Genomic DNA, 26,518 nt, shown 5'->3' with positions numbered 1-26,518 from the left:
CTCAGTCTGCAAAATGTGGTATGTAGTTCACTTATTAATCCAACATTCATGGTCCTCCTGAAACAATCTTACACTGATAAGGTGAACATAACGTTAAAGTTGAATGTACTGAAGTGCTGCATGCAGACATGTTTGGATTATGGATACCACACGCGACCAAACTTGTCCTCCTGCTGGATGGCCTGCAGCCACAGTCTTCTCCTACTCGACTCTGTTCTTCTGTTGGCTAAAACACAAAACTTAGATTTTCAGTTTATTTGAAGTTCAGTCCAGAGCATGGTGATCATGTTGGTTTGAAGCAGTTGCTCACAAAGTAATGACTCTTGTGTTGGTGTCCAATACATTTTTCTCACTCCATTGCTGCTGCACTATGCCAATTGCTGCACTCAGTGCAGCAGGAACCACATTTGTCTGAGTTGTACATCACACCATTTTATTTCATCAAATAACTAATTAGAAAGTAATTTCTCAGGCAAAAAGATGATGACATGGCCTCTCTGTTAACATAGAGCTCTAAATCTTTTGGCTTCACTCCCTGGCGACTGTTGCTCGTCCATCTTGATAAACAGTCTAAGTGCATAGCTATCAGCAACAGGCTTACAAGATAACATGCATTTTTTTAACCCATTGCAATGCCTCTTGTTTAACAGAAGCAATTCAATAGCAATGGTTCAAGTACAGGATAGTTACTTACGTAATGTATAAACATACCTGCTCCATCATTTTCTGTTTAGTCTACTCACACTCTCTTTGTGGTATCAAAGCCATAGAGTAGGCTAGACTGTAAATATTGGCTAAAAACGCTCTCTCTCGTTTTCAACAGTGGATGTGTCAATCCAATGGAGAGTGAAAAATAGAGCATTGCAAATTGCATGATAAACATGAAAACGTATGCTCATACTATAGATGGATAGATTTTTGTTTAATTAATATTTTCATTTGACTGGCAATTAATTCCCTGGTTTATTGTGCAAACATCTTTATGTGGTTCTAAATGAAGGCCTACTGTAAAATCGGATTGTTAAAGATTAAATTGAGTCTTGTAGTTCTATTTTAGTTTTTATCATATACGATATTGTTATCATCACCGCCCTCACGAACTGTCCTTCACACCAAAACATGCGCACCACGCAGCCATTGCCCCACGTGTCTCATGGCTCCTGCACAAAAACATCACGAGTGGTAGCTGCAGCTGTGGATGCTACAAATACAGCACATGGTAGCGTTTGGTAGCTGTTTGAAGAGACGGACGCCACCTGCCCCAAACTCCGAACTTGATTGAAACTTTCGTTACAAGTCAATTCTGTAAACTTTTACTTTATTAGCAGTAATTCGTGGGACAACTTCAGCGTCATTTGTCCCTATTCTGAACTGTGAGTGAGTGTTGAGGTGTCTTTGAGGACTTTCAAAAACTGTTGTCCAGCAGCAGCAGAGAAGCCAGCATGTCGACAGGCGCTAAAGAAGTTAAAAGCTGCCCCATCCCGACCAGGGTCCTGACCCTGAAGGACTGGTCCCAGTTACCCGACTGTTATAGCCAGACACCCGGGGGAACCCTCTTCTCCACCACGCCTGGAGGTAAGAACTTCAGACTCACTGTTTCTTCATAGTTTTAGCATTTTATTTTTACTTGAGTGAACTTGTGTTTCCTCAAAGATATTGCCACCAAAGAACTCAGCAGAAAGAGTTAGCTAACTTCAGTAGCACAACTGTTTTTACATGCGAGCAAACTCCAGGCTGCCGAGCGAACACTCAGAGACTTCAGATAAGCTCTCGCGAGATGTTGCAAACATTACAAAACAAACTTGCATACACAGCTTATTAGTATAGGGTTAAAATAGTATTAAGGTAGTTACTGTTAGCAAAACACTGCGACCACATTACATTGTAAGCAATTTGAGTTAAAAATCGGATCAATCTGGAAAGTTGCCTTGTTGCTCACGCTCTGCACGGCGACAGTTGACTGACCCTCACCCCACCCTTCCCTTATTATCAACAAGTTTGTTGACATCATACAATAGACTCAAATGCGAATTAAAGTTACTACCGTGAAATAAAAAAGTGCTGAAACACCATAAGTAAAGTATTTATTATTCATTTGAATATTAATACGTTTGAAATTAGATTCAGATAAACAGTATATAAACAATACACATTTTTATTCCTCATATCAGGACAGTTTAATCATGTTTTGTTTTGTTTCGCACAACACACCTATGAAGAGTGGCAAACATGAAAATAAAAACACTTCTCACTTGTCTGAGCACACAGCCACTGTCACTCGTGTCTGTATCAAAAACACTGACATCTAAAGACAACAACTTATTTGAAAAGGGTGTACGAGTCCTCCGCAGAGTGATTGGCCTCTGCTGCGGTGGTGGTGGAGGAGTTGGAGGCTGTCCTGTACCCGTTGCTCTCTGCTTTGCATTTCAGTAACAGTAGGGAACATTCTGTACGAGCTATTAGAAGGAGGAGGGAGAGGAAACGTCTGATGCAAGGAGAGCACGAGCAGTCGTATTTCTTTAAATTAGCCTGCTCTGGCAAACAAGAGATATAGGAAGTTGCAACACAGTTTTGTCTTGTAATCTGCTCGGTTTGCACTGCAGCACATTTAGCTCTTCTTTGCTCACTCAATGCATAACTAACCATGACCCCCTTCTTTATGTAACTGCCCTGCTCTCTAATGCTGCCCTGCTATGCATTTCTTGCACTACAGCTTGCATTCCAAACCTTTCCTCGCCCTGACTCTCTCTCTCTCTCTGCAGAACTCCTTTGTCCAGGGCTAACGGCTCACCTCTCACTTCTTGCATAACATATTTTCCTTGCAGAACGGGTGAGCAGATACTGTACATAACAGTTCAAACTCCAATATAGAGGCACAGAGCAATCCTAGGTTCAGGCATGTCCTGGTCAAACTTAGGACAACACAATATTTATGACACTGTTTTTGTTAGGACTTGGCCTATGTCCAAATGGTGACAAACATGTCAAATCCATTTGAGATGTGGCCAGTTGTTGAGTATCTGTGGAACTCTATGCTTAAACCTTGTTTGAACTTCCATCCCGAATACATACTCTTAAATCTGTTCATCTGCAGTCAACATTAAACTTCTTACTCTGTCAAAGAACAACACATGTGGCTTTAATCTCAGGGCCCCACACTTCAAAGAGAGAATGGCTTGTACTCTGTTTTCCAAGAACTTGCTGCAGAGGCAGCCAGCCAGCGTCCCTCCCATCTGTGCAGACACAGAACCTCCCTCTTCCCACTCAAATTACCTCCTATAGAGGATAATAATAACTCGATCCCCAGTCGTGCACCTTTCCAAGAATCCAGTTTGCTTCAGGGATAAAACTGCTATAGTTTAATGTTAGGATATTCCAGCATTTGGTATGTAATGTTTGTTTTCAGAGCATTCATTTTTCCTTTTTTTTCAGGGTTTGAGATTTAAGTTTGTGTACGTCAAGTCAAACACTTGATTTTCTTTCTAATTGCCCCCTCTTACACTCAGGTACACGCATCATCTACGACAGGAAGTTTTTGTTGGATTGTCGAAACTCCCCTCTCGCCCGTACCCCCCCATGCTGTCTGCCCCAGATCCCAGGGGTAACGGTTCCTGCTACGCACCCTATGGGGAAACTGCAGGATCTAAAGGAAGAGGCAGAAGAGGACGAGAAGGATATTGCAGGTAAACATACCACTGTATAATTCCTGTTTGCTTGACGAGCAAGAGTGGCGCAACTTTAATAAGTAAACACACTTTCCCAGGCTCACTTGTGCAAACATGTACAGCCATTTACACCATATCATGCCATGTCTATGCATCTCATTTCTGAAGCTCATTGTCATTTAATCAATCCGAAATGCGCCCCGATATTGAACAATTTGTCTGCATTCCCGTTAATAGAACAGCACAATCAGTGTCCCTCTTCATATATTCTCTTCCAGCTAAATGAAGACTTCATTTCATGTTTTTTTTTCAGCACATAATAATACAACAGATATGTACAGCATGTGTCATGTCTACTGAAAGATGAGCCCTCAGTCATATCCAACATGTCAAAGTCCTCTTTCAGAGGCAGAGCCAGGAGGTTAAAACTAGACCAGTATCTTATAACTGAACAATCACTATAATATTTCATATTGTATACGACAGTCCAGCTCTTAGTTAGGGGTTTAGACAGATATGAACATATGTTATGCAAATATCCTGCTATACTGCATACTCCTCTCATCAGAGGATTAAATCACTTGTAGGTGTTAAGACTTAATTTTGATGATAATTCTCTTGTGAGGCTTCAAACGGTGGTCTCACTCAAGATCAGTATCAGTAAACATACAGATCATGTCGTAGGGTATGGATTTGGTAGCAGCCCCCCTTTTAGTCAAGTGTTTGTTTAGTGTTTTCCCTTCCAGTTATAAACACATGACAAGGTCTGTACTCTGTCATCTGCACTGCAGACAGTTAAGGTGTGGTTGTGCTCGAGGTGCAAACACACACATGATAACACCAGCTGATTGTTAAATATCTCCTCTCTTAATCTTTAACTGTGTCTCCTGTCTCTCTCCAACAGATGACAACCAGTTTGAGATGGACATCTGAGCCTCCAGTATTACCTCCTATGGAGAGTTATTAGTTAAAACAACCCGAAGGTCGTTAATGACTGTAATGCATTGCATATAAAGCTTTTTTTTCATCTTTTTTTAATAAAAGATTTTGTGAGGAACCAAAAAGAAGGAGGCAACTGTAGGGTGTTTTGGACCCTAGTAAAGCACAGAAAGGTGTTTGGATTGGTTGCTCACTCATTTGGGAGCTACAGCAGGATTGAAAAAAATCTGTTTTGATTTACATTTTTTTTATCTTTTGTAAATAAGGAAATAGTTCCATGTAGCCTATTTTTTAAGTTGGGGGTATATAAGATTATTACATTACAACATGTAGAGTAATCCACTGCAGGAATTAGTAGTGCTGTTGTCGCCCCCCCCCCAGGGGGATGATTTACTTGTTTTGTTTCAGGCAACAAGTCTCTTTATATTTTGGGGGTGGTGGCGGGGGCAGGGCCTAATAACTCAGCACCTGCTCTGTTTTGAATAGAGGGAGAGAGGAAATGTGAATAATTTCAAATAAAGGCTGTTTGAACTGTCAACAAACCCACGTGTGATTATTTTCACATTCTACTTAGGTAATGTTTATGATGTAGTGTTTTTCTTTATGATGTAAAGTGTAATAAATCATAAACATTATGTAATATTTCTTATCTCTTACAGCTGAGTGCTTTCAAAAGGAGGTTGATGTACTATTGCAACATTCAGTTAATGTCACATATCAACATTTGCAGTTCTACATTTTTTTTGGGGGGGGGGGAAATGCCCTCTTTATTCATTGACATACCTTAAAAGTTTTTTTTTTTTTTTTTAACAATTTCCAGAAAATGTCAGAATTTCTGTCTCTTTTTGAAGTTAAAAAGTTTATGTTTCATGACATGACACTTGAGTCAGTATTTAAAAAGAGCATGCATAGATGTCCTTGTCTCCCTCAAAGAGATCCTGTTTAAAGCACTCTAAAAGCGTCTTGTGTAATGGAAAAACCTGTGTCCACAGGAAACCTACATGTCGTGGAGTTAATGGCTTGCATAACCGCCTCATGTAAAGAGTGGTATGTTTCTTTTGTAAACACCCCCCTCGCACTGACAGACAGTTGGCCCATATGTGTCGAAGTGATTAGGCGGTGAAGCGGTTGCTTAAATGCTATTAGCATGAAGGTCAAACATATGCATACTTTGTGTCACTAAAGATGGAATAATCAACGTTCTTAAGAATTTATCCAAGTCAAATCAAGAGGTTGACTCATCACAAACGTTGTCCTGATATATCTGAAAAGTGCACCATTAGCACATTGTGCTGAAGGCTGTCCTGACACATCTATACTGTTTATCCAAGCTCTCACACTATAAACGAGGTCAGGGTGAGGTATGCCTGCTTGTTCCAAATGCCAATCTGTAGATTAGAGACGTTGACTGTAGGAGCAGGTCTGGTTTAAGGGATGAGGACAACTGAAGCCTAAAGGACAAACCATTTGAACACTCCCTGCAATGTGGGGCGGGGTTGTCACACTTGCTGGTGCTGTATGAGGGAGTTATCTCAAATTGGTAAGAATGGATTAACAGACCTATGCTGAGGCAGATGTGGTTTAGGTTTGTTTTAATCACTGATCACAGCTCAACTTATTGCTGAACTTCAGTGCAGAATTCAGGTGGAAACAGAAAAGCGGTGTCAATGCTTCATGTGTAAGTCTGTGATGTGGACCAGTCTACTCAGCTGTCTTATTCCCATGGCTTTGCAAATGTGACCTGAAACCAGCTTGCATTGCATTTCAGCTTACAAACTGTAATTTAGCCAACAGACTCTGATTTGTTGCATGTTTTTAATAAGGACTAAAAGCAGATTTGAGCATGCTCAGTATGATTTCTTCTAATAGTACACAAAGCAAACTTTGTCTGTACCAAAAGGTTACTGTGCCCTACACCACATTCTGGATTGGCTCTTGGCTCTTCTTTGTAAATGTGCAGTTTGACCTGCATGTACTGTTTGAACTAGTGTGTGTATGTTTGTGCTTGTTGGAACAGGGGCCAGGTGCCAGGTGATGATGAAAACTGCCACATGTACCTGCAATGTTGTTGTGAGGGGGATATCCTTTTTGGCAGAGAGAGGAGAAAAAAAACCTTGAATGCACTCGACCAACCTTACTGTCCTTGGGCAGACACACAAACAAGTTGTCTGCGGAAGAGACTGGCACGTGCAGCCATGTCATCTATAGACTTAGAAAACATTACTCAACATGTTGTCAACTATAAATGCCTTTACTTTCATCATAAGGCCTTCAGGCTTTTTAGGACAAATAAAAGAGATGATTCAATCTTATAGTACATAGTAAGGTAAAGGGATCGTTGACTGTACAGCTCAAAATAACTCTCACATGACTGAGATGTCAGATGGGAGGGGACGTATGCACATGTGACATTGTGATTACAGGTTTGAATCCTTTGGACAACATCACCAGAATTGTGACTGAAAAACAGCTGTCTTTATCCATCTGCAGGACAGCGTTGCTTGGCTGTAATTGTCATGAGATCTCATTTGTACCATGATCACCTCCTTCATCATTCACCTGAATGTCAGGTCGTGTTTACACCTGATTCCTTCACATAATTCATAACATAAAGAAATATGCATTTTTTTTTAAAATTAATTATGAACTTGTAATTTAGTTTACATCACATCATTTCTGTAGCAGTGGGGCGGCTGTGGCACAGCAGTAAGGGTCGGTCGACTCTCAACTGGAAGGTTGGGGTTCGATCCCCCGCTCCTACAGTCACATGTCGAAGTCTCCTTGCGCAAGACACTGAACACAAAATAACTCCTGCTGCTGTGTCGGCCGTGTGTGAATGTGTATGGATGGAATTAGTTAATCTAAAGAACACTTTACGTAGCAGCCTCTGCCACCAACGGGTTAATGTAACATTTTACCGTTGGATCCTTTGGTCAGAGTGGGAGGTTTGTTCTATATGTTTATGTCACATAAATTACATAAGCTGGTCATTAACTTTGTGGACAAAGTATCATCACTAGTCTCTTGCAAAAAAAAAAAGGCTTCAGACATTTAGTGTTTTATTGGATATGAATTGAATATGTTCTACAAACCTCATATTACTACATTTCGATCATGGCAAATGATAAGTAGACACATTCCAGTGTGTTTCAGAAAACAAAGTACAGAGTGTTTATTTGGATCACTGAGATCATATGACAAAATGTGCAGCTTGCTCTGGTTAGAAGAAAATTAATCTTTGTGGTTTGATTGATTGGCATACATATATGAAATGTTGTTTTTATTGCCCCCCCCCCCCCCAAAAAAAAAAAACAACCTCCAGTAGCATTGTAAACAACTTCTTCCCTGACAGAAATACTTCTTTTTTAACCTGGGCTTCCATGAACCCTGCGAAACTTGCTCCAAAAATCTCCCTTTTCATCCCCCTCTCCCTCCTTTACCCCCTGCTCCCCAAACCTCAGTATGAAGGTTGGGCTCTGTTGGGCTTGTAGCTGAGGCTCTATTTTTGTCGGCTGCTCTAGTTGAAGCTGTTGGTACATGCTCAGACTGAATTGCCGCGGTGACGATGTAAACAGACACTCAAACATGGGGCCCGCTTGGTGACATCGATCATAGCAGGGAGGGCACAGTGTGAAGTTTGAAACAAAGGACTAAGCAGTCCTTATAGTAGAGTCGTACAAGTAATCTTTAATAGTCAAATCTGTATTGTCCTTATACAACTAATAAAGATTGAATTCATTTAAAGTGAAAATGCAGATTACACTTTTGTGCAATACATTTTATTAAGCACATACTTCTGTATTCTTTTTGAATAATTTTCTAAGAAAAATCTGATATGCCCCAGAGAACAGTCACTGATCAGTCTTAGAACAGCAGCTGCCAGGCTATTGCAAAATATGTCACCAGTAATAGTATCTTTCTCCAACATCTTTTCCATTCATAACTTTGTACTGGTTGTATAAATAGCACCATGCATATACCAAAGGTCAAGTACATGTTTCTCTGGGGGTATCACCGGTCTACAACAGTGTCTGTTTCTCTAAGATACCTATTGTACTGAACTCACTCTGCAAGCCTTTTCCCGTGTTTTTACATGGTCTAGTTTCACCTTACAGAATGGAGACTATTTCATTTAGGGTCCACTGTCAATGGCAGCTGTCATACTGGCTGGCTGCTGGTATGCTTCATTATTCATACTGTATTTATGTCATGTCTGATGGAGGAACTGAGATGATGTTTCACAACTCTCTCGACCAACTATATCACCCCTAGTATAGGTGTGAAATGCACATGTGTGAATCCAGGACTTAAGTTTTGATTTGTGGTAATGAATTGAATTAGAATTAATTTATTTAATAGGGACAATTCAATTTAACATAGTTTCAATACATACATGAAACTGATGTGCTGCATAAAGAGTATATAACTATTGGTAATTTCCAACTTGTGTCCATAGTTGAGCCTTTGGGTACACAAACAGAGTAATAATATACTCTACATAAATATATAGTCTTCTTATGAAGAATATGCTGTGTATAAATATGTAAGTGTGTGCACATGTCCCTCACTAGAAAGTGTTGGTGGTCTTATCACTGCCCCTCTTTAGATGCACCCACTGACACTGAGTTAATGTGGGTCATGTGCAGAGTGGAACAGACCCAATGCTCTGTCCTTTAAAAGAGAAACTAAACACACTCATTTAGAAGTTTTGTCAACACAACATTTCACATGACACTGAAATGACATCATAGAGTCCTGCAGTCAGGCAAATAGCAATTGCTTCATGAATTCGAAGCTTTTTTGTATTGTAATATCATTCTGAACTTTCGATGTGTATTTGTTTATTAAATTAAATTTGTAGGGTACAGTCTTTAAAGTGTTTTAGGGATAAATAGTTCATTTCTAATGGAATAACTTAAATGCCCTTTAACTGATAAATGCATAATGGAGGGTCGTGTGTGCTCAGTGGCAAACAATGCTGATAAATTCATTTTTAGAATCAAAAATCATTCTGCTTAAGTAAATAAAAAAAAGTTTAGCGCCTGCTCAAATGAAAAAGGCAACAAAAGAAAAGACTGTGAGTAGTCTGACATCTGCTGGTAGAAAGCCAGCAATGCACCTAAACAAAACTTCTATTAAAAAAACGAATAAAAACATAACGGTGCAGCTAGGCCTAGAAATAGATTTGTTAAATTTAGGGCTAAGTAATCCATTAAAACAAATTTACATTTCAAAATTGATAACGTAAAAGTGAAAAATTGCAAATCCATTGTAGAAAGCACCTCGGTCACTAATCAATGATTAACATTACTCAGTCATCCTCCCTCCTCGTTTTTATGTCAGTAAGTCTAATCGCTGATGTAGTCTGGCCATAGAGTCTGCCGCTGTTTAATCATTTATTCAGTCAGTTGATGAGAAGTCTTTCCCTGACGTCCTTTTTCTTGTCGCTCTGGATTCTTATTGGCTGCTTCGAACAGCGTGGCTGTGTAGCAGCCAATCCCATACTTTGTTGCTGTCCGTGCATTTCCCTTTAAATGACGTCACGTCCCGAAACCGTTCCATACTGAATTTCATACGCAGTCAGACGAGAGGGTCGCTCACTGCGGTAAAATAAAATACTATTAATAAACACTCAAGCCGGGAGCAGTTTCTTTCTGAATTGCCGTAATTATTCTCTGCAGCATACCGGAATATTATTTACTACAAGGTAGGTGGTCCACACATCTCCATGATTCTTATTTTGTGTTTATGAGCCTAGTCATCATAAACTTAGGGGGGGCTAGAGAACTAGACAGTGCTATGGTGGGTTGTGGCCTGCAGGTTCATCTTCTTCACAACCTTTGTAAGTTACCTTGAGGAATTCACAAAAATAACCAACACATATAAACAGCCTACTGTAAGCTCCTAAAAATTAGGCTATAAATGGAAATATGGTATAAGCATATATCTAGGTTAATGCTAGAACGGGAATCAATATTTTCAATTCACATTGATTTTTTGGAACAAAGATGATGGTGACTGTACTGTAAATGATTGTTGTTGTTGTATCTGTTTGCCGTGTGTGTTTGTTTGAGAGGGTTATGTTATAGATTCTTCTTAATTAGGTCCAGTGGGGTGTTTTAGTACACCCAGCCTCTTGGTCTTGTGATGTCTCCAGGCGTACAGAAAGTACAGAAAGTACACAAGTTGCCTGGTTTAACTCGTTTGGCTCACTCAAACTGTTTATGCTATATGGTCTCCTTAATATGAAGGTCTTTATGTGCCCACTAGGCCAACATAGAATTCGTCTTAAGACCTGCCATTTAGGCCAAATTGTTCAGGACAACACTAAGAGTTTGTCGAGTAACATTGTAAGTTAACATGGACAAATAGATTTCCTGTTTTTAACTTTGAATTTGAATTCATGCAAGTCCTCACATTATCCTGTCAGATCATGGTGCTTGTAATTCACTGTTTATATTTTCACAACAGCTGATATAAGTAGCCCTGAATTCATTTTACAAATATGTATTTTAGATTTATTTGGTTCAGTATATTTGTTTTGCCTCTATCATAGTCTGAGGCATTTAGGTCATTAACTTCCACCTTCTAAGAGGCTTTTTCATTGTTAAATGTTTAATTCTGCCATTATAGTAACATTTTTGTAAATGAACTTAATGTGCCTCTTTACTCTGTTGTAAAAAGTATACAGTATATAGGTCCATTGGATTCAAATAGGTGTATTTCTAAACCTGTCTCCGGCGTCTGTTCTTGTGTGTCATGCTCATCAACATGAAGCTGTTGTGGAAACATTGTCTGAGCTCACTCATGTATATTCTTGCAGTCCAAACAGGGGAAAAACAAATTAAACACATGCAAATGAACATAGGCTCAAAACAAGCATACATGCTGTGCATACAAGTCAATGCCTTTAAATCACTTCTCATTATTTTTTAAAATCTGATTCTAAACGCTGTGTAGTTTTATACTGGTACAATAAGGGCGAGGTTACCTACAAGGTGAACTTTGACGCTGTAAACATGCCTATCAGTGTCCGATTGCAGATTATTTGTAAATCCCCTTTGAAAGGAGCTTTCTCAGCCTTTACCCAGTAATGCAACACTACACAGATGAGCTGGAACAAAAGAAGCCTCTGTGTTAACAAAGAGAAAGAGATCTTATGATTACCTTATTTTACTACTCACACTGCTTCAAGGTACAATATAAACAAGTCATCGGGGATCATTCTGGCTCTTCTGGTACATGGTAACCATAGTAACAGAGGCCTTGCCATCTGTCAGTAGCCTTAAGAACACATTCAGGTGGTGAATGTCCAGCCATCTTGTGATAAAAGCACGGCACTGAGAAGTGTTTTCCTGATGTTAAAAAAAGAAGGAGCCATTCTAAATCAAAGGTTAAAAGTGGTGGTTATACTCTGAACCCTGCCTCTTCCTGCCAAAGATAATTACATTTTATGAAGATATAACATCATAAACAAATATATCGGCGACCAGTTAGTGTCTGCTGATTGAACTAAGGCCTTTTGACACGTGTCAAGTAAACAGCCACTGCATTGCTTTATCACTGACAGGAGACTAGGTGTAGATGCAAAGGCTGAGTGCTGTTTAGATGTTTATAGTGTACATATTCAACATGACATCCTTGGAGGCCAAGCAGAGATGCGGTTTTCCATCTGGCCCCTTTTCATTTGTTATGGCTGTTCTGCCTGAGCAAATCCACTGATGAAGGCATGAGGGTTGAGTTGGACCTGGATCTACTCTGGTATACTGGTCTTGTCATGCACTTCCTTCTCATGAGAAGACTAATGGGAGAAATAAACTTCAGACTTTTAGCTGATCACAAACAGTTGATGCACTGACATTGTTAAGACACTCTCCGGAAGGGTAAAAGCATCAAAGGAGTGGTTCGTCTTTGCTTATCTTGAGCATGGGAGATTGATTCATAAGGCAACATGGACTACTTCTAAGGTCTTGAAGACAAAACATCATACTGAAACTAAAAAATGTGAGAATTTCACATGTCACTTGTCATGCTTCTGTTTCCAAGTAAAAGGTCAAACCAAGTGTGAAGTTACAACCAGTGAATGGCTGTTGTCTCTTCTCTTCTCTCCGTCTCCGTCTCTGTCCCATGTCTCAATTCATAAGCGTCAGCCTGCACACTGTGACCATGACTCCTCAATGTGTAACGTCTGTGTGTGAACAGTAAGAGAATGGTGCATACCTCTGGAAGGGTTTATGTGTGATGTGATTGACCAGTGACTCACAAGACACCCTTAACAAATTATGAAGTCTACAATGCCATGCCTGTGGTTATTATTTGGCAGCAGAGACTATAGTTGGTTGGTTTCCATATATGAGACTGCAAATCCATGAAAAAGCAGTGGATGTGTTAAGAAAAACGGGAAGACAACCTTCTGCTGTGTACTTCTCTTTTCTGTGAAACAGTTGTGTCAATTTCCTGCATGACTGCATGCTGTGTTCTATCAGGACTCTGAGGAATTCAGGGCCTCATGTGACTCTAGAGGCTGATTAACTCATACTCAATCAATTAGATTTTCTACATACAATACCCCGCATTGTACTGGAAAAATGCCTTCACAGCTATAACGATGATGACTTAAATGTTGATTATGGATTGTTGGTTAACTTCACAGTGTAATAATCAGTTTAATTTTCTCTTGTTTAGGTGATTTTTTAACCCAAAGATGAATTTTGAGCAGCCCCCTCCATACCCAGGCAGTGGCCCCACTGCTCCAGGCTACCCAGCCCACGGCATGCCTCCTCAAGGCTACCCTGCTCAGGGATATCCTCCACAGGGTTACCCCGTTAACATGGAGCAGCCTAATTCAGCCTACCCCAACTACCCCCCTGGACCAATGGGCCCTGGAGGTCCTTATCCTAACCCAGGCCCTTATCAAGGGTACCCAGGAGAACAGCAGTATGGCTGGCAGGGAGGACCCCCTCCTGGGCCCATGTATGGGGAAGCTCCCAAAAACACAGGTAAGTGGTAACAAAGCAGCAACCTCCAGTGTCGAAAAAATGAAGCCAATGTGGGAGTGCAATAAAACGGCAGTTCTTCCAGTGTCCACTTGAGGCTTGCTCAAAGAGACCCTGAGGGCACACTCACACTAAGCAATCCGTACCGTGCCATAGCATGCTTCTACGATAAAGTCCAGTTAGACAGCCTTCATTATGGAGAGATCCTGGAGTGTTATGGCTGTATCGACTAAAATGACTCAAAATATAAGCCTCAAAGTCAGTAAAGTAGCTGTCTTGTTCTCTGTGTTTTTCTCTGACCCGACAGCGCGTCCCTTATTTTTTTTCTCCAGTCCGCCTGTGTTATAAACTAAGCATGCTTCATGTTCACGTTAAGACATTCATGAGGTAACCGGTTAGTCCTGGAGCAGTGATAGAGTAGGCCAGCAGGGGAATGTGGAGGGGGAACCCTCGTGGTTAAGCATGGTACGGGACAACTTTGCTAGTGTGGGTGACGTCACTCCTGCTTTGTCCATTCATATTTACAGTCTTTAGTGGTAACAAATGACAGAGGTTGTAATATACAGATTGTAAGGATTGGTTTGAAGACCACTTTAGACATGAGAGGTGATAACCTCAATGTCAGTCATTGACATACAATCAGAAGTCTTTGGTGCATCTAGCAGTCTGCTGCAGTGTCACTTTGTTGAAACATTGTCGATACACAGACACAAAATTTAGCAGCAGCTCATCAGAAGAGCTCTATTGACATATTGTTTGTGTGCAAGCAAACTTTCTGCTTAACCGGATTGAAGGTTGGGACTCGAGCTGTGTTGGGAAACTGACAACAGACCGATCAATTAGACATTATTTTTGACTGAATATTCAAAATAATGCAGTAAAATGTACGATTTTTAGAGGAAGGGCTGATACAGGCCTGTAGTATTTATCCAATACTTAATACAAACAAGAAATGTTTAGCACTGTTCAAATTACAAGTAGTCAAAGAAGGGTTGGAATTATATTGAAACATGGCACATGAATGATCAAATATGAAAACTTTGATCAAAAAAGCTCAATAAATGAGTGTACCCCAAAAATGATGCTTCCAACATATGGTCACATTTGAGAAGCAGGTACCAAATATTATTTGGCTTTCTGTTAAAACAAAATACTTTAAGCAGTTAATAGAATAGTTACCAATACTTTTTCTGGGTTTTGTGATATATTAAAGAACGAAATGATTTAACCACTCTGACTGAAAAAAAACGAAGAAGCTGTAAGTTTGTAGAGGAAGCAATTAAGGGAACGCTAGTGAGAAGTTAAGCCAGTTTTAAGATAAAAGTTGTAACAACCCCAACTGAGCATCCAGGATAGATTGAACAAACTGTGAAATAAAAAGAACACTTGTCTCTGCAAATACTCAAATTGAATATGCAAAGAAAAGGCTTCCAGAGAACTCACTTAGCACCTGAATGTAGAAAAGAGTGAGGTGTTACTAACTTCAGATTAGTCAAAGTGACTGCTCTGTTATCAAGATTCTTGCTCTGAATTATTTTATTAGAGATGATCATTACTAAAACAGACATATCATTCTTTTCATACTGTTATCAGTGTGCGGTCTGATAAGTGGCCAGCTTGCTTCACTTTATGTCTTTATTGGGAGCTGGTCTCCTTGGTAACACACCGAGTCATGGTACATGGTTGTTAATAGCTGGCTGAGTGTTTACCCCCACATGAATGATTAATCACAAACACAAGGAAGAGGAGACGTCTTCTGTGACTGGAACAGATGGTAAAGTTAACATATGACGAGCTTCATTAGGATGTATTAACTGTACAGCCCCTGCTACATTACTCCACACTAGATGTGAAGTAAATGGAAATGCCTTGTTGGGGGTTAGGAGGTGTGTCCTTCTGAAACCTCTCATTTCATTGGTTTATACCTCAAAGCATTACTACTCAACTGTAACGCTGTCTGATTATGGTTCTTGGCTGCTATGGCATTACCATGCCGATGTGCCTCCCCAAATGAACGTAATTAGAGGAATATCATAGCAGCTATGGTCACACTTGGAATCTTTACTGGAGACCTGATGGTGTGATATATCTCTGGTTTTATGCAAGTCTGCAAAAGGAATCCCTTCTTGCTTTCTTTTAATTGTCCTCCATTGTTTTTTCTTCCTCTCTACACGACCTTGTCATCCCCTCCTCCTGCACCCCTCTCTCTCTTTTTTTCCCCCTCCAGTGTACGTGGTGGAGGACAGGAGAAGAGACGACACAGCGGACACATGCCTGACAGCCTGCTGGACAGCTCTGTGTTGCTGTTGTCTTTGGGACATGCTGACATAACGTATTCCCTGAATGTTCGCTCCCATTACCCTCTTGTCCCCCATTTCTGTGCCTCGAGCCCCATCACCCTGACCCCTATCTGCCTTACACCTCACACTCCTTTACAACCACCCCTCCCCCCCCAAGTCTTATGCTTGTCTATATATGAAAGCCTTGATCCCATGATGTCTCCTGAAAAAGCCACTTGTTCCTCCTTAATGTGAAGCCCTCAGCGCTGTCTGACTGACTGACCCTGTGCAGGGGAAACTCTGTAGCAGCTTGTAACTGAGCTTCTAAGCATAACCTGAATCTCAGGCTGCTCACTGAAATCTAACACCAACACCCAGCATGCACACTCACACCATCATGATTACACAATAACACACGCAGACACACACACACACACACACACACACACACACACACACACACACACACACACACACACACACACACACACACACACACACACACACACACACACAGTGTACTTGGATCTCAGGCTCATCTAGTGTGTGGCTCTTTGGCACTTTATGATGATTACCTCTGTAAGATATTACTCCTGCCTTCCCTCTCAGCCATCTCGAACCCTCCCTAGCCCCACATTCAGCTATGCTACTCCCTGTCGCCAAGGACAACCCCATGTCCCGGACCCTCGATTTCTCACACAGGCCACCAAGACCCTGGCTGTTAAATCAGCCTCAGGGCGCTCTGAAGAAGCTGATGCTTGAAACGTATCCCTTTTCATTTGCACAGAAGCAGTTTTTGCAGATGTTTGTCTTCAAGTGAAATCATATAACAATAAATGGAATGCATTTTTGATGACGACAGTGATTTATGTTTGATTACTGTTCACATTCGATGGCCTCGATGTTCCTTATTTTCATGGTGATCTTGATATGAAAAACGTTATTCCAATATTATTTTTATTACATACCTTCGAGATAAAACTGAAAATGTGAAAAAAGATTGTGATTGCTTAAAAAAAACTTGTTAAATGCCTTTTTTGCTTAAATGAGAATCTTGCATTAAAATAATTTATTCCCATTACATGAAGTGCTTAGTCTTTTGTGTTTGTTTGAGGGAAAAGAAGAGCGTGCGTTGTGTGTGTGTGTGTGTGTGTGTGTGTGTGTGTGTGTGTGTGTGTGTGTGTGTGTGTGTGTGTGTGTGTGTGTGTGTGTGTGTGTGTGTGTGTGTGTGTGTGTGTGTGTGTGTGTGTGTGTGTGTGTGTGTGTGTGTGTGTGTGTGTGTGTGTGTGTGTGTGTGTGTGTGTGTGTGTGTGTGTGTGTGTGTGTGTGTGTGTGTGTGTGTGTGTGTGTGTGTGTGTGTGTGTGTGTGTGTGTGTGTGTGTGTGTGTGTGTGCGCGTGTGCGGGAGGTTCAAGGGGACTCTGGAGCATAGATCAGTGTACTGGGGCCAGGCTGTATCCATTCAACTATTTTTAACACGGCAGGCAGCAACATGGCTCCCTGCCTGATGCACAACACTCTGTTTCCTTCAAGTGAAACTAAAGCAATGAAGGGACTACTGGAAAAGTTTTACTGTAGCACTATACAGGTCAGGTCAGTTCCACAGCATAGACTTAAATAATCGATCCAGTGACAAGTGACTTTTCTGAAGAAGGATTTTCAATAAAAAAAAGCTCAGTTTATAAAACGAAATGCTTTGCAGAATAGTCACAGATGGAGCGGCTGTGGCTCAGTTGGTAGAGTCGTCTCTCAACCGGAAGGTCGAGGTTTCAATTCCCAGCTCAAGTCCATTTACCATTTGAATTGAACAACCACTCAGTATGAAAACTAAAGAAAACCTACATTGACCAATTACAACATTAAACCTGTGTTTTACTTTATATTACGCAACATGCCTTTCTGGGTGATGAGTTTATCTTCAGCACATTAAAGTAGTTTTCATTGCTGATAAACCTGCAGTTTACAGTAATTTAACTTGAAAACTTGCAATAACCTAAATTGACCACTTGGGGGCACTGTAAGCAAACCTGAACATGTTATACAGTCTGCTGTGAACACAAGCCTAACACAATTACACATCCAGCAGATAGGTTGCATCATAAACACTCATTTTGAATACTGTGTGTATCAGATGTTAAAGGCTTCATTTTATTCACTGCTGTTCAGCGCTGCAGGTAGTTTCCTTTGTTTTTGTAACTCTCATGTTGGAAAATGTTGCCTGCCTCAGTTTAAAATCGAACTATGAACAACCACAGCGACGAGTTCACACAGTAACAAGAGCTGTGGGAACTGGAAGGATTGTGTGATTATTCTCCGTGCAGTTCTTTACTCAAGGGACTTTTTAAACATAATGCCAGATACTCTTTTTTTAAATATAAGTATTTTATATAAACACATTTTATTTAGCTCCAGCTATAAGGAGTAGAGTCGTCTTAGATTTAATGGAATAAAGTTGAATGATCCTCAGAAATCACAGTTATCTGTAAACACTTCACATGGGTAATTGTAATGGCTACTTAATAGCACATCGGTGAAACAGTCTTAAAAACATTTGCCCCTGTTAAAGTGTCTTAAGAATACGATAATGTGTTTGGAGGAGGGAAACAATAATTGCAGTGTTTTGTTATAGTCAATGTCTGGAGCACATGAGTACTTTATCTGTCAGACTGATGCATAATTAACAAAAGGGGAAAAGCTGTGTGAATCAATAGAGCTCTGCAACTTAAAAAAAAGTGTGCTCTGAAATGAACTTATGGTGATGTATGCTGTGAAGTCTGGTGGAAGTTGCACCCGGAGAGAGAAAGAACACAAACAACTTCAAACAGAAACATGAGATGAAAGTGAAAAGTACACGTTGCTCATTTGAAGTAAACAATTATGTTTTATTGATAAGGTTCTCAGAAGAGTCTCGTTTCAGTGAATGTATAAGAATCATCCTTTGATAATACTGATTTGGTACAATATGACATCCAGCACGAGTCTCTTCACAGTGAGAAGGATCCATTACTGCTACTGCTGTCGGGATCTAGGACAGAAACATCTCTGCTTCCAAACCAAAAAACAGTCAAAAACAACAAACTGGGGATTGATATTGTAGATATGGAATATTAGAGTGCCACAAAACTCTAGAGTAGTAAGACCAGCTAAAGATTTTGCACATTACAAGCCACTTCCTCTTAGAAATATAAAACTCGATATTCTTGACAATATTCTACTGTGCTGCATAAAGGTAGGTCTATACACTGTACATTGAAATATATTTCGAAAAAACAGATTTCACAGTTTTAAAGACTTTATTTAAAGTATAAACCGTTTTTTTTGTTAAAACACTTTATTACATAAATTATTCTTTTTGAGAGTGACTATTATTTGCCCTGGCAGCAAACTGAAAGTAATACAAAAACAAAATGAACATTTCATACATATTTTACAAAAGAAAATAAACTCATCCATTATGTTCATTTGGAATAGAACTGGTGACTCATTCATGATTGTCATATAGTACTAAGAATAAATAAATAAAAAAAGTTTAAAATAAAATAAATACTAAACTGAGCATGTTGTCCGGACTCTGTGAGTTGTGTGTTTGAATCGTTCTGTACAGAAGTGCCTTGGTGAAAGTCTCACAATTCTACCGCGACTGAAACGTACAAAACTACGGCATCTACAGTATACGCAACATCCTGAAATTTAGTGTAGGCGGACACATATGTAGTAATATGATTCTTCTCCCCATTTCAAAATAAACAATGCTGTGTGACACCACTGTCCACAAATATAGCCATCACTTTTTTTGACTTTGTTTTTTTAAAAAGTTTTATTTTGGAGTCCATTAACAGCTTGAATCGCTTCATTCTGCTGTTAGCTTGTGTGTTGCTTGGTTGGATGTGTGCTGCCTCAGAAGCAGCGGGCTGGTCCGAGGTGGACGATGGGAGGCCTGAGACAGGGAGACGACTCATAGTATAGGGTGACTTTTCCACATTGCCTTGTCAGTTGCTTGTTTATGATGTCCTCGGTTGATGTGAAGTCGTAATGCCAGCACTCTGGAGTAGCTTTTGTCTTCACTTTGGTCCCTGTGCCTTCAGTGTTTATAAGAGACAGACAAGCCTTTACTGCAGAGAGCCAGCGCCGTACAACTCCACCGTGTGATCAGCAGCTGTTATGGCCGCTCTCAGTGTGACCCAAAAAATATGGGCGAAAATATCACTATCTTTTTTAAAAAGGGGAATCTTCTTATTCGCTAAGCAACAGTTCTTTAAAGTTCTTCAGTGCTTTTTCAGTTGTTCAAAGTTTTGTTTTTTTTTCTCAAAAAAGAGCCATTTGACCAAATGATAACTTTTTTTTGCCTGTGGCAGTAAAATTAACAATATGTTTTTTCTGATAAGTCATTCTTTTCAAAAGTCCCTGCAGCGTTCCGCGAGTAACCCCGTATGTTGGTTGAATCTCCATTGGGTTTTTTTAAAAGGAGAAGGGTTGAGGAGGCTGGGCGAGACTAAGGAGCAGAGATCTAGAGAAGTGAGAGTGGGAGAGAGGGACGAGTCTATTCCTCAGGGCTGTTACCTCTTGCCCATCTCGTTCTGTCTCAGGAACTGGATGTTGTTGCTGCTGTCGGCCAGTTCTGGATACTGCTCCACAGGCAGCACATAGTAGCCGTCGTAGCCTTGTACTCGGCCTGTCGTTAGAAGCTGCTGTCTCTCCCCCTCAGTCCAGAGGCGATTGCCCCCCTTCCCGTCCCTGGCCCTCTGCTGCTCCTTGGCCCAGGCCCCCGCCAAGGCTCTCTGCCGGGCCAGCTCCAACAGTCTTACCTTCTCTTCGTCCACCACGTCGACAGCGAGGCCGTACCGAACACTCAGTACCAACGAGGGCACAGCAAACTCCACAGTCACTCCTCTCCTTGAGCGGCCACTCACTGTCACATTGATGCCGCTCTCCAGGGATTTGCGCCCGTTGGTCAGCCCCAAAGCCAACAGGTCACTGTCAGCGGAGCCCACTTTCACAAAGTAGTGACAGTCCTTCCCGTCCTGTGTGTAATGTGTGCCTTCGAGGTACTGGGCGCCATTGAGCACCAACGCCACCTTACGGCTGTCGTCACTGGCCAGAGCCGACACTCCAGCCACCACTCGGCCTTCCTTCAGAGCCAGCATTACTCCTCGGCCTATGATGGGAGTACTGGTGCCGAACCAGTGACCAGGTTTGTCCTTGCGTCTCCTCCTCTCCTTGTCGAGTAGACGACCCTCGAGGGCCATGAAGGCCTGGTTGTGACGCTCCGCTGCTTGCTGCACACCAGTGATGAGCTGAATGAGAAAGAGGAGAAAGCTTGGTGACTTTTTTTGAAGAACTGACGGCCACATTTGGCTTTTGCTGTAAAACATGGCTGGTGTATTTACACTGACATTCACAAGAAAAAGCTGAATCACTATCATGGGATTCATTTTGGCTTTCATTCTGTTGACAGAAAGCACACTGGCTCATACCTGTCCGTTCTCACAGTGCTGTGTGGCCTGCAGCTCATACGGTGGCTCCACAAAGTAGAGCGAGTGTCGAGGGAACCCAGGGATTATGTTACTGAGCTGGAAGCCAAACATCACCAGCCAACTCTTCACATCTACAGCAGACAGGATGAAAAATTCATTCGCTGAGTAACAAAGTTAAACAAGGTCGCAAATGAATCATTTTTCTTCATAAAAAAAGTGAAGTGTGTGTGTGCCTTTGACTCATCTGGTGTTATGCAAGGCTAGCAGCAACTGTACCATCTGTAGTACATTGTAACTCGCTCAAACTATCTTGTTCATGACATTCTGTTTTTTCTGCTCACTGGAGATATCAACCCGTGTCAGGATGTAACAGGCTTATTTAAGATTCTTCTGTAAATGTGACTAAATCACGCTTACAGCGATGAGTTTAGCTTAACTTTCTACTTTATCTCCTTACAAATGTGTTAGCTTGAAAAAAAGTTTAGTTTAAAGATTCACGCAGTCTCATGAACTTACATTTTAGAAAAAGAAAGAAAACATAAACCTTTGTCAAAGTACAAATAGCTGAAATATTCTAAATGATTTCTTACATACAAAGCTTACTTTAGTGTCTTAGTAATATTTATACATAATTTACCTGTGACATAGTTTTTGACATCCAGCATGTCACTGAGAGGGTTATTGTTCTTGAACATGTACAAATTAAATGGAGAGGGATCCTTCCCTATCTTGGGCCACATGCTGTAGTCGGGCGAGGTCCAGCGCCCGGCCAACACGTCGTAGTCCCGCTGGGTGAAGTGGACCAGTTTAGTCAGGGCGTCGTAGAGTCCGCCGTGGAAACCCACCACCAGCTGGAACTCCGGGTTGGAGTCCAGGTACACTTCTCCGTAGGCAGTGTACTGCACCTGGGTGACACAAAGCAGATTCAATTTGCTTTTGGTTTTTTTTCTCAGCTCTACCGCTGAAGGAAAAGGTCAGAACAATGTGTCAGGCACAGAAGAGCTTTCCCCAGAGAGGAGCTTTTTTCAATGTGCAGGTTCATGCTGTTTCTTCCATTCAGTTCCAAGACATTTTGTAGCAGTAAGTGATTGCAATTAAGGTGACCTTCACAGATTTGTGTTTTACCTGTTTGATCATTTGTCCATTGCTGCTGAAGACAGCGAGCGGTGTGCCAGTGTTGTCTGAAGCGATGTAGTATTCCTCTCCACTGCTCACCTCCATGGCGAACAAATGACCCTGATCACAAGACAGAAATACAGTATACTTAAACTGCGTCGCATGATCTTTGTTTTGTGCTTACAAATATGATTTAGCAGCTTTAATTAAGACCCTTGGAAAGGAGAGTCAAAAAAAATAAATCTGTTCAAATATAAAGCAAGACCTGCTGCAGGTACACCATTGCCTACCTGCAGGTCATAGTAGAGCGATGAGATTTCTGAACTGGAGTGGTTGAAGATGTGTGTGACCCTGGCCGGGTGGTTGAGGTCAGCATAGAAGAACTGGAGGTGATTTCCCAGGCTGTTTCTGGTGGACACCCTGCGGCCAAGCCCGTCATAGTGATACACGACGCTCCACCCGCCGGGGCCCCTGTTGTAGGCCCTCAGCAGCTGACCTTTGGAGTTATAGTCAAAGACATCCGACCCCCGCTGGCTGAGGAAGCCGTCTTCATCCAGGCGGTACTGGACGTCTCCCAGGCGGGTGATGCGGTCTCTCAGGTCGTAGCGGAGGGGCAGGATGCGGGCGCTGTTACCGGGGTTCAGCAGATGGAGGTTACCGTTTAGGTCGTAGCTGTAGCGCCAAGTAGACCAATCATTGACCTGTGGAAAACAAGAAAGAGGGATTCAGTCAAACAGTTCATTCCTGCATGTGCCATAAATACTTAAAATTCTAAAGATAAGACAGGATTTATCACCTTGACACCACTGAGCTGTCCGTCTCCATCATAATCATAGCGGTACTGAGTGGTGTTGGCATAGGGCCCAATCTTGAGCTCTCTCTTCACGACACGCCCCATGCTGTCGTACTGCACCGTCATCCAGTACATGAGTGAGCGGAAGATCTCATACTGGACCTCCTTGATGCGCCCATGGGTGTCGAAATGCTTGCTCAGCGTCATGACAGCTGTGGTGATAATCTGATTGATGTCATAGTATATGACTCCAAATTTTCCAAAGTGCTCCACCTGTAGCAGAGGGTCAGAACGGTTCAGAGAGAAAAGGTGAGTGACATGGGAAGCAGAAAAAAAGAGAAAAATCCACAATCAAAGTGAGCTACATTTCTGCACCTTTCCAGAGATCTCGTCATATCGATAGAGGTCTACAGGAAGTGGAGTCTCACTGATGACCGGCTTCATGCTGGCGATGCGGAAGCTGTTGTCGTGGTAGGTGTAGTCGAACCTGGCGTTGACCATCCCCTCCTCGCTGAAGCGGTAGATCTGCTTGTCGATGAGCGGGCCCATTTTGCGATAGCGGATGGTGCACGAGAAGCCCCCGCTCTGCAGGTTGACCATCTTCAGCACGCCGGCTGTCTCGTCGTAGCCGAAGGTGACGGCGGTGCTGTCGTACACGATCTCCGACAGCTTGGCCAGCTTGCCGTACTTGTAGAGGACGCGGCGGCCGGTGCCCAGGAAGTGCGAGGCCTGAGGTCTGCCGTCCTCGCTGAAGTCGTGGATGATGGACGCGTTGCTCTCCGGGGGGTTGTAGGTGTTGCGAATGTAGCCGACTGACACGTGCGTGAACATGGTGTGGCGGGCGACGCTGGGCATGGTGACAGCTGTGACCCGGCCCGAGGCGTCAAACTCAAAGACATACTGTCTCTGGCTCTGCAGGAGCAGCACCATGGACTGTAGGCAGAAAGGCAGGCAAAAATAGGGATTAATTTAACAGCATTATCATGGCCGACATGCCTCCTGTGAAATGGCAGCAGAATTAATTTGCTGTCAGCTGACAAATTTGAATTTTTACAACCATAAAAATGAAGTATTATTACGCTCAATTTCTCCAATCCAATGACAGTTCCTTCTTTTTTTATTGATTTTCCTACACATGATTTGATTACCTGGATGACAGCGGTTGAGATAAACAAACTTACTTTGTCGAGGTAACTGTAGCTCCACACCTTCCCGTCCACAAAAGAACGAGACAGAATGCGTCCCTGGGGGTCGAACTCGGTCCTCTCGCTCATGCTCCCCCTCTGCAGACCAACGAGCTGCCCGGTGGTGGAATACGACACGTTGACCACGGCCAGGCTGCTGCTGGGGAGCCACATGGCCGGCCGACCCTGAGCGTCGTACATGATGCGCAGCGTGAACTTTCTGTGGTCGTCGTAAATCTTCTCGGTGCGTGTGTTACGGTCAAAGTCGATGGAGAGAAGATTGCGGCCATGAGCCTGAAAAGAGAGGGGGGGGGGGAGAGTGTAAAAATCTTATGCCAAGCTGTTAGATGTGTTGCTACCAAGTGCTGTCACAGAGACAACTCACCCTCAGCTTCCTCCCGAACACGGTGATCTTGCCCTTGGTCTGCTCCTTACGTAGACGCCATTCGATAGAGTTGAGGCCGTTGTCGGTGGGCAGCGTGATGTTCCTGCGGCCGATCGTGGGGCTGACCGAGCCGGCCAGTATGTGTGGCTCTGTGTGAAAGCTGATGCCCATACCATTTGCATACATCACTCTCAGGGTGCCGTTGTTACACAGCTGGTAGCTGTTCCTCACCTGGTCTGTAGAGGGAGACAGACAGGTAAAAGGTAAGCATGGAGTCATCTTAATGCATTCAAATCCAGTCTACTTAAGGATGTAAGACCCCAACCTCGACATGAACCATGGACGGATATATTTGATTTGGGTTGGATACTGATGACAGAGACTTTTTTTCTTCTCAATCGTGGGATAGAAATCCTGCACTATTAAAAACTCTTCTGAGTATTGGAGGGTTCCTTTCCTAATTATCCGACCTATGGTCCTTAATGTGACAGAAAAGACAAGAGAATCGATTGGGGGCATTGGTTTGACAAGGAGGATATGGGATTCGTCATATATATATGTCTATATATATATGGCTGCTTTGCTCTTTCATCCTTTCTCAAGAAAAGAATTATGTGATGAGATTTCAATAGAAATTTTAATAGCTTGTCAAAACCTCCCGATGCGGAAGAGAGGCTCAGTGCGGTGTTAATATTGCCAACCCCAAATTTAAACTGGGATGGCCTAATATTTTAAACATAACAAGGATCCTCTTTCTTTAATACTGACACTGAATGGTGTTCTGTTCAATCCTCTCAGTGCCACAGCTGTTGTTTTGTTTTGTAATGCAATTCAATCTTACTTCTTGTCACATTTTTCTTTTTACATCGGGGTTAAAGGAAAAAGGAACATTTACTTTAATAGACTATTAAACTATTAAACAGCACAGGTCGTGTTGATGCTTTTCTGCTTGAAATTAAATTAACTAGAAAAGAAGCTTAGAGACTCTTGTTAGTATGAATCAGAACATAATCATTAAACATCAAAGGGCCAGATTAAAAGACTGTACAAACTCAAAAAATGTTCTGAATGAGGAAAACACTGACAGATATCTACAATCCTGCGATCTCCTTATGACTCAGTCTCAAACACAAGAATAGAAACAGATAAGCCCGTGCCTAATGCTGAGTCTAATTTTTCCCTCTGATGTCTGAAAAACAGACGTCCCGATCACAACGATGTGATTCAAAGTAAGATAAAAATTGTTTTGTCGGCTCAGAAATATCTGGCACATGCGGTGTGAGATCTTTTTTTTTTTTTGAATTCATTTACAAAAGGTGAGGGGATCAGATGGTGTCTCCCTTTGAAGCCCTGCCATAAATGACAGTAATCCATAAGGCCAATTTGTAATAAAGCTCCAGGCACATTTTAACAACGCCTCAAACAGACAAGTGAAGCTTTTTCCATTGACTTGGCAGCAACAGCCTTTAGATAAATCTTCCTTGCTCTCTCTGTCTGAACAACCTCGTAATAAAACCGAAGCAAGGGAGAGGGAGAGAGGGAGAGAAACGGGAGCTTGAGGGCCAAGGAGAATTCACTGTGCAGGAGTTAATGAAGAGAGCGAGAAAGAGCGGAAAAGAGAGGGAGATGGTTAAGTGAGTATGTCAGCAGAGAGCTGTGCTGAAACCCACACAGTGCGCTGGAAACCT

At 41.9% G+C, this 26,518-nt stretch overlaps 3 protein-coding genes across 7 annotated transcripts in view; 2 read left to right on the top strand and 1 right to left on the bottom strand.

The window, feature by feature from the left end:
- Window positions 1–1,171: 1,171 nt before the first annotated feature.
- eif4ebp3l (eukaryotic translation initiation factor 4E binding protein 3, like) lies at window positions 1,172–5,146 on the top strand. Its single transcript, XM_020629658.3, has 3 exons — window positions 1,172–1,575; window positions 3,507–3,683; window positions 4,570–5,146. Exons 1-3 carry the CDS (start codon window positions 1,443–1,445, stop codon window positions 4,596–4,598), a joined length of 339 nt encoding a protein of 112 aa, XP_020485314.1. The 5' UTR covers window positions 1,172–1,442; the 3' UTR covers window positions 4,599–5,146.
- Window positions 5,147–10,153: 5,007 nt separating this feature from the next.
- Window positions 10,154–16,960, top strand: zgc:165573 (cysteine-rich and transmembrane domain-containing protein 1). Its single transcript, XM_020629730.2, has 3 exons — window positions 10,154–10,311; window positions 13,290–13,603; window positions 15,828–16,960. Exons 2-3 carry the CDS (start codon window positions 13,309–13,311, stop codon window positions 15,929–15,931), a joined length of 399 nt encoding a protein of 132 aa, XP_020485386.1. The 5' UTR covers window positions 10,154–10,311; window positions 13,290–13,308; the 3' UTR covers window positions 15,932–16,960.
- A 1,776-nt stretch (window positions 16,961–18,736) lies between these two features.
- tenm2a (teneurin transmembrane protein 2a) overlaps window positions 18,737–26,518 on the bottom strand; it is a 222,362-nt gene continuing 214,580 nt past the window's right edge. For all 5 annotated transcript variants that reach the window (XM_065958514.1, XM_065958515.1, XM_065958516.1 and 2 more), the window contains 9 exons: window positions 24,831–25,066; window positions 24,443–24,739; window positions 23,637–24,194; window positions 23,265–23,534; window positions 22,759–23,169; window positions 22,478–22,588; window positions 21,990–22,257; window positions 21,353–21,483; window positions 18,737–21,172 (listed from right to left, as the gene is read on the bottom strand). In XM_065958514.1, coding sequence (XP_065814586.1) covers window positions 20,435–21,172; window positions 21,353–21,483; window positions 21,990–22,257; window positions 22,478–22,588; window positions 22,759–23,169; window positions 23,265–23,534; window positions 23,637–24,194; window positions 24,443–24,739; window positions 24,831–25,066 — 3,020 coding nt within the window. In that variant the 3' untranslated portion in view covers window positions 18,737–20,434. The remainder of the gene's footprint in view (window positions 21,173–21,352; window positions 21,484–21,989; window positions 22,258–22,477; window positions 22,589–22,758; window positions 23,170–23,264; window positions 23,535–23,636; window positions 24,195–24,442; window positions 24,740–24,830; window positions 25,067–26,518) is intronic.

Source organism: Labrus bergylta, chromosome 9, assembly GCF_963930695.1.
Source record: "Labrus bergylta chromosome 9, fLabBer1.1, whole genome shotgun sequence".
In the NCBI taxonomy this organism is placed as follows: Eukaryota; Metazoa; Chordata; class Actinopteri; order Labriformes; family Labridae; genus Labrus; species Labrus bergylta.
The sequence above is the reverse complement of the archived record's forward strand: the minus strand, read 5'-3'. Positions and strand labels throughout refer to the sequence as shown.